The 17197-nt window shown below is 43.8% G+C and overlaps 1 protein-coding gene and 1 pseudogene across 1 annotated transcript; one reads left to right on the top strand and one right to left on the bottom strand.

Moving 5' to 3' along the window:
• Positions 1–4751: 4751 nt before the first annotated feature.
• Positions 4752–6813, bottom strand: LOC127772951 (uncharacterized; annotated as a pseudogene).
• Positions 6814–10051: 3238 nt separating this feature from the next.
• LOC127774071 (ras-related protein Rab7-like) lies at positions 10052–12115 on the top strand. Its single transcript, XM_052300341.1, has 7 exons — positions 10052–10332; positions 10502–10528; positions 10766–10865; positions 10982–11128; positions 11471–11551; positions 11683–11828; positions 11941–12115. Exons 1-7 carry the CDS (start codon positions 10277–10279, stop codon positions 12002–12004), a joined length of 621 nt encoding a protein of 206 aa, XP_052156301.1. The 5' UTR covers positions 10052–10276; the 3' UTR covers positions 12005–12115.
• Positions 12116–17197: the final 5082 nt, after the last annotated feature.

A 17197-nucleotide genomic window follows, 5' to 3' on the forward strand; every position in this document is an offset into this window, starting at 1 on the left:
TGTCGAGACCAACGGCATGTTATCGATGCATACATATATTGGTTGTTGGCAAAATTATCCGAGGTGATACTCTTAATCCTCGGTCATACATATTTTATGTTTAGAACAAGATTTGGCTAAAATTTGAAAAGTTTGATCATTAATAGTTTAAATTTAAAATGTATAGGTAAATTCGGCATGAAAATACTAACATAATATTATAAAGTTAATAAGATTTTACAAACATATTTGAATACAAAATTTATGGTCAGAATTTTAAAAGTTGGACTAAAATTTACTGCAAGTGTTAAATATTTATAACCGGATCTAGTAGTAGGTTGTCTCTATGGCAAAGAAGAAAAAAAAATAAAATAAAACGCATATGAACTTGATCTTGTTTCACGTCATTTGTTTAAACGAGTAAGCGCATGGATAGATGGTGTGTAGACATGACAAAAAAGATGATGCCGGAACGAGTACGCACTACGTAAACTAGATGATGCGTAGGAAAAACGATAATGCCAATCGCATCACTCAAAAACCACGTGCAATTTTAGAGTACCAATATTATTTGGATGAAATTAGTTATAGAGGAATAATCGTATTTGTATTTATAGAAAATTTCAAAGATATTAGCAGTACACTCAAATAACCCTATTTAATGTTGTTTGTAATGATAGAAATTCACTCTTAATCCATCACTTCATGCACAAATTTAATGTGGATGATTTGCTATTTCATAGTATATTCAATAAACATCATGTATGGAATAAAATGAAGGTTGAATCATATGGCGATGGTAAGATGGGAGGGTAGAATTGGATGAGCCCACTTTATTATAAAACAATCCTTTTTTATAAGATTTGAATGATAGAAATAAAATTATTTTGGGACAGAGGTATTAGTTAAAATCAAGGGGAAAAAACTTTCACATATTTACCCAATTCTCCGTTTGATTTGTAGGAATTACATGGCACTTTTGGAAGATTCCAAACCTATAAGAAAATTTTCTATGAAGACATGTGAAATAAAAGATTTAATCTTATCTCTCAATTTTTTATGGAATGAACAATCCTATGGAGATTTTAGATGAAAGTTAGCAAGAGCTCCAACCTCTTCAAAATTTCCTTTACAAATCTATCTCCCATCAGATTCATGTGTTTTTTATGCGGTCCAATCAAACGATCTTTTCTTGTATTGCATTCCCCTATCAAAATTATGTGTTTATTTCTAAATGATCATTCATGTATTACAATCCTCTATTTTTCACTTATATTTCTATTAAAATTTTATGTTTTTCTATTCCTATGTTTAATCCTATGTATTCCTATTTGTATTTGTCCTATAGTGGCGGCAACGGCACCAATGGCCTTAGGAGGCGCTGGCAGTGATGGTGGTGGTAACGGTGGTGTCAGGTGGCCAGCTCGGTGATGGCATTGGCTGGTCAGCTCGATGGTGCACTAGGAGCGACGCCGGGTACAGCAGCCACGCCAACGACAGTTGTGGAGGTCGACATGGTGGCGGCGGCTCTTGAGTGAGATAAGCTATAACGGCTTGGTGGAGGGCACGATTTGCGCAATGACAACTTGGTGGCAATGGTCTTTCAGAGAGATAACCTTTGGCAGCTCGACGGAGGTGGGCATTTGCGGCAACAACGACGGTGGGACAACAGCAGCCTGGTTTGCGTTGCAGGAAGATGGCCGGCCGTTGTGCTTTGTAGCGATGAAAATGTAGCAGCGATGACTTTTGGCGATATAAGCTACGGCAGCTCAACAGAGACAGTACTCTATGACGTTGACGCTATGATGCCATGGTTCGGGCAACGTAAGACCAATGTTTAGCGATGATAGGCGGATGAAAGGATTAGTTCCGTCCCTTCCTCCACTTATGATTGAGAGCATAAGCTTTCGGGGTGGCTGCAACGACAATGACAGAGTGAGGCGGTGAAAGTGCGGGCTCTAGTTTCGCATTGCTCTGAAGTTTGAAGTGTTGGGGAAAAGCTGAAAGCTCAGCCTTCTAGTATTTTCTTTTTAGTTGTTTGTTTTTTTATATCTCAGTTATGAGATTTGGAGTGTATGCGCTTGTATAACTTTGATTTTGTATATCTGCTAGTGGATATAGATACTGGATTTCTATACATTATGAGGTTTTTTACTGTTCTTGAGGTTGTGCAGTACCAAATCCTGATCGTTGCTCTGGCATCATCCAACGGTCAGAAATCGTCCGTACCTCATGGTACCACACCTCCTCATTGAAGTGGTACCATGGGTGGGAGGGTATTTCTGTCCTTTCTTGTTTCACGAGAGGAAAAAAATCGTCGGGTAAGCATCGGCACCTAGACCGGCGCTCGAGGGGGACGGCGGCGGGCGGACGGATGTGCGGCGGCGGCGACTGGACGCGCGCTCGAGGGGGACGGCGGTGGGCGGACAGACGCACGGCGGCGGCGACGGCTGGAGGGGGCTGGACGCGACAGGCTCGAGGGGGCTGGCGGCGGGCAGACGGACGCGTGGCGGCGGCGGCGGCGGCTAAAGGGGGCTAGATGCGGCTGGCTCGAGGGGGACGGCGGCGGGCAGACTGACGCGCGGCTCGAGTGGGACGGCAGCGGCGACTGGACGCGCGGCGGCGGCGGCCGGCTGCACGCCGTCATGCGGCCGGCTACGTCGGCCTCGATTGGCGACGACGACGGCGGCGGCCGGCTGGATGGGCGACGGCGGCGGCCGGCTGGATGCACGACGGCGGCGGCGGCGGCCTCGATTGGCGACGACGGCAACGAGCTGGATGCGCGGGCTCGATGCATGACGTCCCTGCCGGCACGAACGACAAAGAGAGGACACCTGTTTTTTTTTGTCTGATCATACCCTGCTAAATCAACGGCTAGATTAGATTGATACCTCATGGTACCTCCTCAAGGATGGGAAAGATGCTCATACATTATATAAAAAAAATTCAATCCTGCATTTCATTGGAGCTAGATGGATGAGACTTAGGGATGACAATTTTACCCATGGGTCCGGGTATTCGTGGATACCCGACCTGATGGGCACGGGTGTGGGTGTGACTTTTTACCCATGGGCACACCCGCCGAGACCCGAAGACGTTATGGGCAATAGGTGGGTTTTATTTTTTACCCGTGGGTAACCCATGCCCGACCCGATACATATGTATTAGCAAATTTTGACTCATTTCTTAATTCTTATACCATTTCTCTCGGTTCATTTGTGATGCTAATTGATACTAAGTTGTGATGTCATTCAAATTATTGTTGATAACCAATAATTTGGTAAATTATTGATTTTATTTCTCTTTGTTAAATTATATATTTTTCAAGTTATTATTCATGTGAGATCCATTGGGTACCCACCGGACATACCCGCGCCCGCCGGACATGGGTACGGGCATGGAGTTTTGCCCGCTAACTCTAGTGGGTAGGATTTGGGCAGGCAATGTCAGGCATCGGGTCGGGCATGGTTTTGCTCTACCCATACCCAACCCGACCCATTGCCATCCCTAGATGAGATGTAAGGGCCGTTTTAATTGACTACCCTACTAAAATTTGCCATATCGAAACTTTGATGGACCATATTAAATCAAACCAATTTTAGCCTCACAGGATCTAAAGATTGAGGATGTTTTGTTACTGAACCAATTTCACGCACGTAAAACGCAACGGCTAATTAGTATATAATTGACTAAGTAATAACTAAGAAAACTTGTAAAACAGATTAATATGATTTTTAAAGCATATTCCTATATAGTTTCTTTTTTCAAAAAACACACACTTATTTAGTCGTTTGAGAAGCGTGCGCACAAAAGATGAGTTAGTGGAAGTTGGCAAAAGGAGAGTATAGAACTCAGCCTAAACTTTGCAATAACGCATTAGCGCTAGTCTGCTGGATGGCAAAAACATATGATATCTGCAAACTCATAAGCATTTTAAGTGGGTTAATTGGATCCATGTCATTGCAAATATGTTGATTCAGATAAATGCTATTACAATTTATCTGTTGGTATCCATGCTCTTTGAATTTGCACAAAATTAAAACCATACCATCATTGTTATGCTTTTCATTATCATATAGATCAAAATACACCTAAACATAGTGTCAGTTCCATCTTCTTGCTTCATCCTCCCCTCTTCTCTCTGCCTACGAGGTCTGTATCTTCGAGTTGACCCTCGTCGCGTGTTGTTGCGTGCTGCCGCCATGTCGTCCCCCTGCCTATCCTTCCCTCGTTCGCCGAAACCTTCTCCCCCATCCTCCTCACCCCTGCGGCCACGCCGCCGCGCCGGTGTCAGTGGCAGTAGGTCAGTCCGTACGACTCCGACGGCGGTGGCTCCCTGATGGTGGTCATCTTGCGCATAGGGCAGCTCTAGCATCGAGGCAATGGAGATGGCCAGCTAGTAGAAGGGGAAGGAGAGAAAGAGAGGAGGAGGAGAAGAAATTGGGAAAGAAGATGGAAAACATTATGGTTTTAATTTTGCTCGTTGACATTATGCATACAAATAGACGAATAGTAGTGACACTTATTTGGTATCTTATGGTACATCCTCAACACTGTAAAATTACTCATATATGATCACTTCTTTCTATCCAACCTTGCTTACTTGCTCCAACAGTCCAACTTCAACAAATACTGAAGAGCTGAAACAAATTTTGCAGAGCAACCTGAGCTCTTCAGTTAGCATGATATCACCACAAACGTAAAGTTCTCACAAAAAAAATACTGTTCACTCACACACATGTATACCCTCCGTTACAAAAGAAATGCAGCCAGGAATGCACATATAGATATAGTTGTTCAGCAATTAGTAAGACAAATTTCAAATTATTACACATTACAGAAAACAAATAAGAACCGAGTTCACACTTCACACACTGCTGAACACGAGGTTCAGCAAATACATTATTCGAGTAAAAGAGATTACAAATTAAATTTTTCACCGGGCCACTTACTCTAAATAAAATTAAGTGAACATGATAAATTATTGCTGCCATCGGTTGGCCTAATGGCTAATGCTGATTATAACTACTACATGGGTGAATCAACCTAGAACTATTTGGAGATGATCCGTTGAGCAAGAGACCGCATCCATGATCTGCTTCTCCATGGTTTCTTTCTCCTTGTCATTCCACGAATTCTCCTGCAACCTCGGCATCTCCCAGTCCCAATTTCCCTTTGTACTTCAGATCCCCTCCCTTGAAAATGGAGACATGGCGCAGCGCGGTGCACGCTCCGACGACGAGCTTCACAAAGTATACCTGACTCACTGTCCCTCCAAAGCCAGCCATGGCGAACTCCTCCAAGCGATAGTTGTGCAGAGGAACGGTGGGATGATGCCATGAGAACTCGCCGCCGGTGGGCTTCTTCGCGTCGCGCGGGGCGATGTGAATGTGAAGGGTCTTGAGCGAAGGCGCCGCGTCGAGGAGGATGCGAGGCCACGACGCGTCCCAGGAGGAAGGCACGTCGGCGACCAGCAGCCGCCTCAAGCTGCGCAGCAACGGCGGAGACGGCGAGCAAGACGACGGCACGATCCATCTCTCCGGTCCGGTGAACCGGACGATCAGGTCGGTGATGTCCAGGGTGTAGTGGAAGAATCTGTCGAGCGTCAGGTCGGGTTCGAGCCAACGGCTGAACTTGCGGGCCAAGCCGTAGAGGTAGGCGAGGTGCCATTGCCGGAGGCAGGGGAAGGAGGAGGAGGAGGTGCGGCGGTCGAACAGCACCTGGGTGCCCATGGAGGCTAGGTTCTGGAGTCTCGGAAGAGACCGCAGCTTCACCGAAATGATATCGCAGGCATCGACGACGAGCTCCCTGATCTCCGACATGGGAGCGTCCACCACCAAGGACTTCCTCCGGTCGAGGAAGCATGATTCGAGGTGCAGCACTTGCAGCTGCGGGCACGAGGAGAAGACGCCCTCGTAGGCTTCCGCCGGCGTCGAGGCCGCCATGCCGTGCAAGACGAGCTTGGTGACGCCGCCGTACTCGTGCAGCGGCGGGAGCACGCAGCCGCCGAGCGTGAGGGTTCGCAGGCGTGACGCGCGGGGATCCTTGCAGAGGCCATGGCTAGGGAATTCGTGGGTGGGAGGTTGGCGCCAGTACATTGGCTTCCCGACGGCCTCGAGCTCCTCGACGCCCCAATCGTCTATGGCCTTGGAGATCAACCGGTTGATGCCAGCGGTGTTGTGCGTGCCGAAGAACTCGAGCCTCAGCCTACTGACCTTCCGCCGGCTAGGTCGGCCGTCGTCGGCGTCGATGAAGCTCTCGACGGAGCGGACCAAGGCGCGCGCGGCTCGCCGCTCGTGCCTCCGGATGGCGGGCATCAGGCTATTGGGGATGGCGTGCCGGTACGCTATCCAGTTCATCACGCCGCGGTGGCGGAGGATGCACCGGTGGTAGCGCGGCGGGAGTATGTCGCTGACCCTGAAATCGAGGGCGTCGAGCTCGTGGGGCAGATTCGCCCAGCGCCTGGAGAGCATGCCGGTGGCGAGCGCCGCGCGGGTGTCGAGGCGGCGGAGGACGAGGAGGAGCAGGTCGTCGGGGAGTGCGCTGAGGCGGTCGTCGCCGCAGGCCTCCCGCGGCCGCCTGCCTCTCGGTCTCAAGCTCATCCTGGCCATGGTAGATCTACCTCCTATTGCTGGGGGGATCAAGCAACCAGTAGAGATGGCCTTGCGGCTGCGGTGGCGATTAAATAGAGGCGTCCGCATCGACCTCCTCGGGTTCGGATTCACAATGCCCGCCGCCGGAGGAATTCGAGTCGGATTGGCAGAGGAATTAAAAGGCTAGGGAAATTTGTGAATCAGGAAACTTCAATCCTATCGCCGGCGAGCATAGGATTGGGGAATTGGGGGTTGGGTTTTCAGGCGGTATAATTAAAAGGGATAAACTTTTGACGCGATTAAAAGGGATAACTGAATTCATGCCGTTGTAAATATGGGCATGTTTAGTTTCACATAAAAATTTTACACTCTATCATATTGAACATTTGAACAATACATAAAGTATTAAATATAGGTTAAATTAGTTTTTTATTAATGCCCAAACACCCTATGTAACACCCTACATAATATGATACGCCAAAATTTTACACCCCTGGATATAAACACCCTCTGTATCGATTTAGACAAGAAACACACAAGTTTTACATACACACTAACTAATAAATATTTTTAAAAAATTAGACATGTACTTTATTACACATATTCGTGAAATTTTATGGTCAAATTCATTATATTTTAGTTGTAAAAAGACAAAATTCTGACCTACTTTTGACTCTTAAAACTTAGAATTTTCATTTTTTTTTGTTACAGCTAGAATATAATGAATTTGAATTAAGATTTGTAGATATGTGTAATACTATTCAGAGTACGTACGTCTTAGATTTTTTCTAAAATTTTATGTGATATTTGTTAGTTGGTGTTCACGGAGTATACATAAGAAGTTTGTATATAGAATATATTTTTTAATTAAAAAAAGGACTGTTTAGGCCGAGGCAAACGCCGAGGCCCGAGGGCAACGTGTACTATCTGGACCGGGCAAGTTAGGGCCTGTTCACTTTCATGCCATTTTCAACCATATTATTTTTTGGATAAAGTTGTTAAAATTTTGGCTACGTTTAGTTTGTTGCCAAATTTTAGTAAGTACATATGAAATCTTGTCAAAATTTGGCAACGTTGCTAAAATTTAGCAATGCCAAAACTTGATAAGGTTGAAAATAATAGCGATGTGAACAAGCCCTTAGATTTGATAGAAATGACCCATTTCTTTTCTTACTACTATCATATCTTTTTTTTTCATTTTCCAGTTGAGGAGGGGTTCGGAGTTTTCTTCTCCAAACCTCCGTTTTCCTCAGCTACGAGTCTACGACGCTTTTCCTTCGCTTCCCGTGCACCCCCGTGATTCAAGATAAGAAGGAGATCGACTGAATAGAAATATCACCGCGTCCATCGATTGGTCGATCGGTTGTTGCTGGCCATGGCGTCGTCGCGGATGGAGGAGGACGCTGCTAAAGGTCATCGTCCTCGGTGACAGTGGGTCAGCGCACGCTACGCTAGTCCTGGTTTATCTTAGCCTGATTCTCATAGCTCTAGCTCTACTTCATGGTGCTTGTTTAATTTCGCCCTTAGCGATTCCTGAATTGGATTGGTCGTTTGGTTTTGGTGTTTGCAGGGTGGGGAAGAGCTGATGAACTAGTATCCTCTTCATCTTTTTTTTCACAAACACACAAAAAAAAATACATGTCAATATATTAGAAGAAAAGAGAGTTTATTTACACACTGCAATCAGCCAGATCGGCTTATGCCAAGGAAAAAAGACAAATCAGAAAAACCAAAGAAAAGGAAGAGAGAAACGACTGCTAGACGCAACTCCAATTAGCAGGAGGGGGCAAGGCCACACTACCCTCCAAAAAAAACCCTAAAAAAAAGCAACACCAGCTAACGACCAAAGATGGCCCTCAGAAAATATGGACTCTAAGACCACAGAGACCAAAGAGAGAACAAAGTCGAAAACCCTAGTATCCTATTCACATCCGTAGCATCAACCTTTGTGTCAGACTGATAGTTTGTTGCGTAGAGATCTTTAGATATCCTAGTGCAATCTTTCAGCATATAAGGCTTATTTGTTTTGGAGAAATTTCAAAGGATTTGGATTCCTAAGAATTAATTCTTATGAATGCCAAATGTAGATATAGAAAAACCAAAGAGAATTTTCCTTTTCTACAAGTTGTAGAGAGAAAGCACAGGAAATTTTCCATCCACTCAAAACCTTATGGAAAAATTCCTATGGATTGAGTTGTGCATGCATTCTCATTCCTCCATTTTTCCTATTTCTATGTGTTAAAATTCCTCCAAAAACAAATAGACTCTTATCTTCCTTTTTTTTTACAATTAGAAACTTGCATTCACTTAAGTAACCATAATTTCTTTCAGAAAAAAGAGAAAATTTTTAAGCAGAAACAATCTTCAGGACACCAAAAAGAAAGATCATTGCTTGGATTTTCTTCCACTCTTGATTAGATAGTGAACACGAAGTTTAGCCAGCAGTACAAGGCAACGATTTCGTCGGCAAGGCTTGTGAGCTTGTCACCTTGCAGGTCAGGCTCGAAACTGAAATCTTCTGAGAAAACAAACACCGGCCGTGTTTGGATGTTTTGGCAAAAAAAAATAACGTATATGAACACACATTTAAAGTATTAAACATAGACTAATAACAAAACAAATTATAAATTTCGCCTGTAAACTGCGAGACGAATCTATTAAGCCTAATTAATCCGTCATTAGCAAATGTTTACTGTAGCACCAGTACACCACATTGTCAAATCATGACATAATTAAGCTTAAAAGATTCGTCTCGCAATTTATATGCAAATTGCGTAATTTGTCTTTTTTCGTTCATATTTAATGCTTCATGCGTATGTCTAAACATTTGATATAATGACAAAATTAGAAGTTTAGAGGGAACTAAACACACAGCCACTGCCGCAATTCGCAAATGACCAACGATCTGCGATTCGATCGCTCAAACGATGAGTAGACCAAAGCGACCGCGCTCATGACATCTACAGCCCCAGCCCGTGCAGCTTTAAGCAGTATCAACTAAAATCGATCGCATGGCACATCTGCACGCCTCTAGACTATAAACCAGCTATAAATATATTTTAAGAAGATAAAAGAAAGATAATAGCAGCGGACTATAAATTTAGCCAGCTACAGCATAGACTTCAAAATACATGTGTGTACGACAGGTGGGATCAAACATTAATTATGTAGTACATGTTTATAGGTAATTATTATATGAATTAGCTATTAAATTGACTATAAATAATTTAGAGCCAATAATTAGTTGTACTGTTAAACTTGCTCTATGACATCACGATCAGAGAAACCACGAACTTGATCGCTCCTGCAGATCGAACGGTGAAAACGTGAACGCTGAACGATGAGATCATTAAAAACGGCAAAGGAGAGATATGAGTGCTTGACACAATTGGCCCGTTTATTCTGTTCTATCCACGACTCTCTTTTTCTTTTAAAAAAAATCGTTTTTATGGGTTCGGACTTCGGAGTTCTCTTCTTCGAGCAACGCCGAGGACAGAATGGGCCCGTTTCTTTTCTATCTTTTTGTTTTTTCAATTTTCTGGTTGAGTAGGGGTTCGGAATTTTCTTCCACGAACCCCCGTTTTCCGCAGCTACTATGCTTTTCCCTCGCTCCCCGTGCGCCCCGTGATTCAAGATAAGGAGGAGATCGACTAAATAGAGAGATCACCGCGTCCATCGGATTGATCGATCGGTTGTTGCTGGCCATGGCGTCGTCGCGGAGGCGGACGCTGCTCAAGGTCATCGTCCTCGGCGACAGCGGGTCAGCACGCTACGCTAGCTCATCCTTGGCTACAGACCCGGCCATTTCTTCCTAGCTTGATTTCGAATCGCTCTAGCCCTGCTTCTGTCAGCTTGATTTCATGGTGCTTGTTTGATTTTTTGCCTGACTCCTGACTTGGATCGGTTATTTGGTTTTGGTTTTGGTGCAGGGTGGGGAAGACGTCCCTGATGAACCAGTATCCTTCTCCTCCATAGCTGCATATCATCGAGCTTTTTAGTAGTATCAATTTTGCTCAGTTAGCTGTAGATTATAGTGAAATCCTCAGAAGATAAATCTCAATATTTTCTACTACTACCTTTCATTCATTTAACCGGAATTACATTCAGAAAAAAAGAAGAGATTTTTTTAACTAGAAACAATCTTCAGCACACCACAAATATCGGTGCTTGGATTTTCTTGAACTCTTGATTAGATACGTGAACAAGAAGTTTAGACAGCAGTACAAGGCGACGATCGGCGCCGATTTCGTCACCAAGGAGGTTCTCATTGAAGACAGGCTTGTCACCTTGCAGGTCAGCCTCATACACCCATTCAATTTGGATGCTTTCTATTCTCAAAAAAAATTTGGATGCTTTCACATGAAAGTTGCCATCTGGCTGTCATCAGTATTGAGTTTTCTTGGATGTAGATCTGGGACACGGCAGGACAGGAGAGGTTTCAGAGTCTCGGTGTGGCGTTCTACAGAGGTGCAGATTGCTGTATGCTAGTCTACGATGTCAATGCTAAAAGATCTTTCAATGCACTCAACACCTGGCATGATGAGTTCCTCACCCAAGTAAGTCATTTTTATCAGGATATTTTCCTTAAAAGTTTTTAGCATCTGCAATTACCTCTTCCATTGTGGCCATGCCTGATGCCTGTACTAGTTCAGAGAAGCAATGTCTGCATCATCTGTTAGTCATATGCAAACTGAAGGCATACAGCAAAATGCCAAAATGGCTGCTGCAGGCTGAAAATTTAATGTTGCTTGGTTAATATCAATCAATTTGAACTAGTTATGAAGAACCTGACAAGTCCATTTTACATTTCAGAGGAAAAAGAAAAGTAGTACAGCATTTTTGTCCTATTTTAACAGTACTGGAAGACTGCAACTGAAAAATTTCGGCTCCTTTTTTAGGCTAGCCCATCAGATCCCAAACATTTTCCCTTCATATTACTCGGCAACAAGATTGACATAGATGCCGGAAACAGACGTGCCGTAAGTTACTTGAACATTCAAACTTCTGTACAACAGTCCAGTACACTTCCTTTTTTTTTTCTTTTTCTGAACGAAATCCAGTGCACAGACATTGACAATTTGACATTTCTGTACTGTCTTCCCGGCCACAGATCCCTGAGAAGAAAGCAAAAGAGTGGTGCGTCTCCAAAGGCAACATTCCGTATTTCGAAACCTCTGCGAAAGACGACTACAATGTTGACAGTGCTTTTCTGTGCATTGCCAAGCTTGCTCTGGAGCATGAGCATGATCAGGACATGTAAGTGAAACACCTTCAGTTTCTTGTTTGCATCTGAAGTGCTTCAAGCCTAAACAAATCTAGCATTAGCTGTTTACTAGTCATCTTACACCTGTTTCTTCTCTATCCCCAGCTACTTCAAGACTGTTGCACAACCAGCCCCTGATACTGAACATACCAGCGGATGTGCTTGCTAGCACTTTGGATGCTTTTGTTCATTGGCTGAGAATGAAATTATACAATTATAAGTTGTTATGGACTCACAGTGTACAATAAGCTCACATAAGAAACTGTTACTCGCTTGTGTATCCATTTTTTAACCTAGGCTGTGTTTAGATCCAAAGTTTCGATCCAAACTTCAGTCCTTTTCCATCACATCAACTTGTCATACACCCACAACTTTTCAGTCACATCATCTCCAATTTCAACCAAAATCTAAACTTTACGCTGAACTAAACACAGCCCTACTAGTAGAATACTATACTAGTAATAAGCAGCTTCTGCTTGCATCTGCCCAGCAGCCCAGGTAGGAAAAGACTAACTGGAATAGCAGTTCTGACTGTTCTGTCGGTGTCGGTATTCTGTGTAGAAGTACTTGTATAGCAGTTGACCTCTTCGTTGTCAGCTGTAACAAAACATACAGTTGCTTTCCAGTTTACAGTAGTAGTTATGAATTCATCTTTCTCCCCAAACAGTGCGATCGCATGTGCTATATAGTTCATTTGATGGCTCACACTGTTCAGAGATGGGGGTGCCCAGTGACGCTGACCGAAATGTTCAGACTTCAGGCTCTTCAAAAGTTGTAGTACTAGTACTTTTCTAACGATTGCACAAGGCTGATTCAGAGATTCAGATTTCGACCCTGCCCTGATGGCGATCCTGAAACTTGACGACGGCGTGTTGGGAAACCATGCAGCAGCAGAAGCAGGGAGGGATCTGTCACTCTGTCCGCGCCGATGAGGACATACAGGTAGCGAGCGTACGCTGCCGGTGGTGGCCGATCGAGCCGAGACGTTGCTGTCCGTCCGTCCAAGCAACGACGCTACCCCCAGGTCGTCGGGCTGGATAGGCCACCAAGGCGACGACGGCCGGACAACCTTGACCCCGGTTCCGGGACCTTGCTGACCTCCTTCTCGGATCCTGCCGGGTTGCAGGCGAGAAGCTTCAGAAAAAAATGGCAGGAGGAGATCAAGGTCAGAGGACTCGTTGAATGCGACTCTCAGCCGTCGCTCTCCTTCCACCTGCTTTTCAGTTTCCGGAAAAAGGAAATAAAAGCTTCTCTCAGAGCTAGTATCTCTGGTGTGATTCTTCAGCTAGCTCACTGAACGATCGCGTGGGTTCATACTTCATACTAATAAAAGTACAGTAGTAGCTAGTACTCCTTTCGTCCTTGAATACAAGAGATTTTAGTTTAATGTGACATCCTAGTACAGCAAATCTAGACAAGTTTACTGTCTAAATTCGTTGTACTATAATGTATCATATCCAACCAAAAATTCTTATATTTAAGAATAAAGGGAGTACTAGTTTATGCAGCATGCCATGTGTATGTGTGTACATGAGATGAGGTCCAATTCTCGTGTTCAATTTGTGACTGTGTGTTGCTGATTGAATAATGGATAGTTGGATACTAGTGATAGCAGCACACAGAGTTGAACATAGCTTCGTTGTTTAGAATTGTTAGAATCCACTAATGAATGCGACATGCGAAAAGGGGTTAATTCGTAGAGTGTTTTAACTAAAACAGAGTCCAAAAACACGCGACTGTGCCTATGAACAAACTCTTCATTAACATTCCCGTGGCCTCGTGGACAATTGGTTGGCATTTTATATGTGTCCGTTGAATTTTTGTCAAACCTATCGGTTGATGGAACGGTGTGCACCGCGAACTCACACGAACACCTATGTTTTTTTTTTCTTTCAATTTTGGTATGGCTTCCTTTTCTAATAAATTTATAGGCCGAATATTTATATGTCTACTTCCTATTTGTATTTGAATTCTGATTTGGATTCAAATGTTTTTATATATAGTGTTTCTATATTAAACTTTTCTACGTATATTTACTTATATGTATAAATATTTTGGATATTTCTGATGGTGGACCAAAACGTATTCTTCTTATGTCTAAGCCACCGTGAACATCTACCTATTACACTAACCAGCACTAGATGGTAGTTGTTGAAAGAATAGCAAGATTAGACCTTACCACACCAAGTGGTGAATCCAGAAAGAAATAGTAAAGGAAATAAACAAAATAGCTAAAGTTAGAGCTCTTCTCACACGTATGTAAAGCAAAAAAAAAATAGCGAGGGTCCCCACGATAGATCCATCCCGACCACGTACACCATATCCGGATTATCCACAAGGATTTTGGAGGAAAAAAATGGTATTAATATATTTTAAATTAGTTTCAGGCTTTCAGCCGGCAGATATTCTGCACTTAGATACATGCATGCATGTCCGGTTTCGTTATCCGAATGGGCCGAACAAAGTGGACGTCAATCGCAATATCTTACACTAAAAAGAGCTTCCTGGGCCCTTCTTAATCCCCACGTGCTTGATTACCCAAACAACGAGACAAAAACAGACAGGTTCTAGACGAAGACAAAAGAGAGGCACCCTGCACTATTAGCTTGGATTTGCTTGGTTACTTTCCGAAAAGTTCAAGATAAACTCCCTATTGTTTTTGTTTATGACAATCACTGACTGCCAACTCATCGACCTCAGACAAAGACCTTCTAGAATCTATACTATAAATGACTACCAAGAATCAATAATTCAATACTACTATATTAACTGTAATCATGGGAAAGCACGACCCGTCTTTTGTGGCTAGTATTGTACAGTATAATACTGGTAGTAGTATGATCGACTGGTTCTTCTTTTACGGTCGCAAGGGCATGCAACCTTGCTGTTTCTTTGGCAACTTTGGGAATTTATTTCGTGTAATTTAGTACAAGTTGAGTGAGTATGTACTTGTCCTGCTTTAGTAATTAAATAAAACGTGCAGTGTGTTATTTAATTAGTTTTGGTTGCTTAAAATTGAAAGTTTATGTGTCTAGGAAAGTTCGATGTAATGAAAAAGTTGAAAGTTTGAGGAAAAAAGTTGAAATATAACAGGGCCAACTACGTATTACTATTGTACAGGGAAATGTGTTTTTGTTTTTTTTCCATTTCATTAATTTCTGTGATGCCCGGTAGAATTATACTGGCCTCATAAAATTCCTTCATTCTGATTAACCGGAAGCTAGCGTCGCTAGCATCTGATGACGTACTACGACATACCGTGCGAATTTAACGTCACCTCTCGACCGTCGTTATTGCTGATTGTTTTCGACGACGAGAGCGAAGTACACGTAACCAAGATGATGAGCACCAAAGCTCTCACAAAAAAGCACAGATCCCGCCACGTGCCCGTCCGGCGAAAAGGCTCCGCTTCTGTGCCAACAGCTAACCGAAACGGCCCGGCGTTCGTGGCAGGTTCCGCGGCGCCCGCGATCGCGACGCTGACTTGATGCGCCTCAGAGCAAGTTTAATACTATAGCCCACTACTAACTCCAAATCATTTATAGTCAATATAATAACTAACTTATATAATAGCTGCTTACTATTGAAGCCCATGCTGCAGCTGGCTACAGATCTGTAGCTCACTGCTTTTCTCTCTTTTCCTTTATCTATTTAAAATATATTTGTAGCTGGCTTATAGCCTACTATTATACCTGCTCTCATATGCATCTCTCGCGAGCTAGGCGCTAATTGCTCGCGGTGTCGCGGATCGGCGGGCGCGCGCGGCCACTTCGGCCGGGAACGCCGCTATCAGATCACGCAAGCAAACACACCTGCCTATTCGCGCCGGCTCGTCGCTGCAGAAAGCAACGGAATTGATAGGCGTGCGCGAGCGCGAGGGGGCGCCGAATCAGCCAACCAGGCGCTGCGTGCCAATCCAGCGGGCGAGCGGTGTGGAGCCTTCCAAGAAGAGAGGAATATATATCGGGCGGGCGAGTCACAGACGATCGGCATCGGATCGCGATCACGAGGGGGCACCTGGCTTTGATGGTTTTGATGGAGTTGTGTTTGGTTCGGGTGCGCGTGGAAGCTTCTTAAATCAGGAAAGGGTGAGGATGGTTGGTCGTTTGGGAGCACATGTGGGATGTGGTGTTTGTGCCAGCTTTTTTTTGTTGCTAGTGCTCATGTGGGATATGGCTCTCTTTTAGTATCTCGACTCCAGAGTATTTTCTCCGTCTCACAAAACATGACGCTTTAAGGTTTAAAAAGCAAATCAGTAGCTTGAAGAAAAGATGATCATGTTGCTCTCACTTATTAATAATCAGCTGTCATTTCACTGAGTGCAGTGCATTCAACAAGAGTACCTATATGTCTCTGAACCTATGGCCACAAAAATTACACGTAGCAAAGCAATCATGAGCATATTCAAAAATTTAAAACAGATGACAATTAAACGACATGTTTTGTGGGACACTGGTAAATCTTTAAACGTCAGGTTTTGTGGGACGGAGTAAATAGTATTGAAGTATTTGATAGTTTCAGTCGCCTGGGAATGGAAACAAGAGGCGCATAATTTTGTCCTAACTATACTATGTTCCTGTATTATGCGCATATTTTGCTATCAAGTGGCTGCTAGCCAGTAGGGATGGCAATTTTATCCATGGGTCCGGGTATCCGTAGATACCCGACCCAATGAACACGGGCGTGTGTGTGACTTTTTACCCATAGACATGCCTGCCCGAGACCTGAAGACGTCATGGGCAATAGACGGGTTTCATTTTTTACCTGTGAGTAACCTATGTTCGACCCGATACATATGTATTAGCTAATTTCAACTCATTTCTTAATTCTTATACCATTTCTCTTGGTTCATTTGTGATACTAACTGATACTAAGTTGTGATCAACTTGTGATGTAATTCAAATTATTGTTGATAACCGATAATTTGGTAAATTATTGATTTTATTACTCTTTGATAAATTACATATCTTTCAAGTTGTTATTCATATGAGATCCATTGGGTACCCGCCCCACTAGGCATAGGTACGGGCGTGGAGTTTTGTCCGCTAACTCTAATGGGTAGTGTTCGGGTGGGCAATGTCATGCATCGGGTCGGGCATGGTTTTCCTCTACCCATACCCGACCCGGCCCATTGCCATCCCTACTAGCCAGCCACCACGGCGCTTATCCGTACGATTATTCCTAGAGCATTGCCTACATTTCAAAAAGAAAAAAAATGATTCCTATACGAAAATGTTATACACACGACTGTGACGTACGACTCTTGTCCGACCAGCTCTTAGCTGCTAATTGCCCTGGCCCACATGGAGAGAAGCTGGTCTGCGTGGAGCAAAACGATTGGCAGGTGAGGTTGGGTCAGATG

This window comes from Oryza glaberrima, chromosome 5 (assembly GCF_000147395.1).
Source record: "Oryza glaberrima chromosome 5, OglaRS2, whole genome shotgun sequence".
In the NCBI taxonomy this organism is placed as follows: domain Eukaryota; kingdom Viridiplantae; phylum Streptophyta; class Magnoliopsida; order Poales; family Poaceae; genus Oryza; species Oryza glaberrima.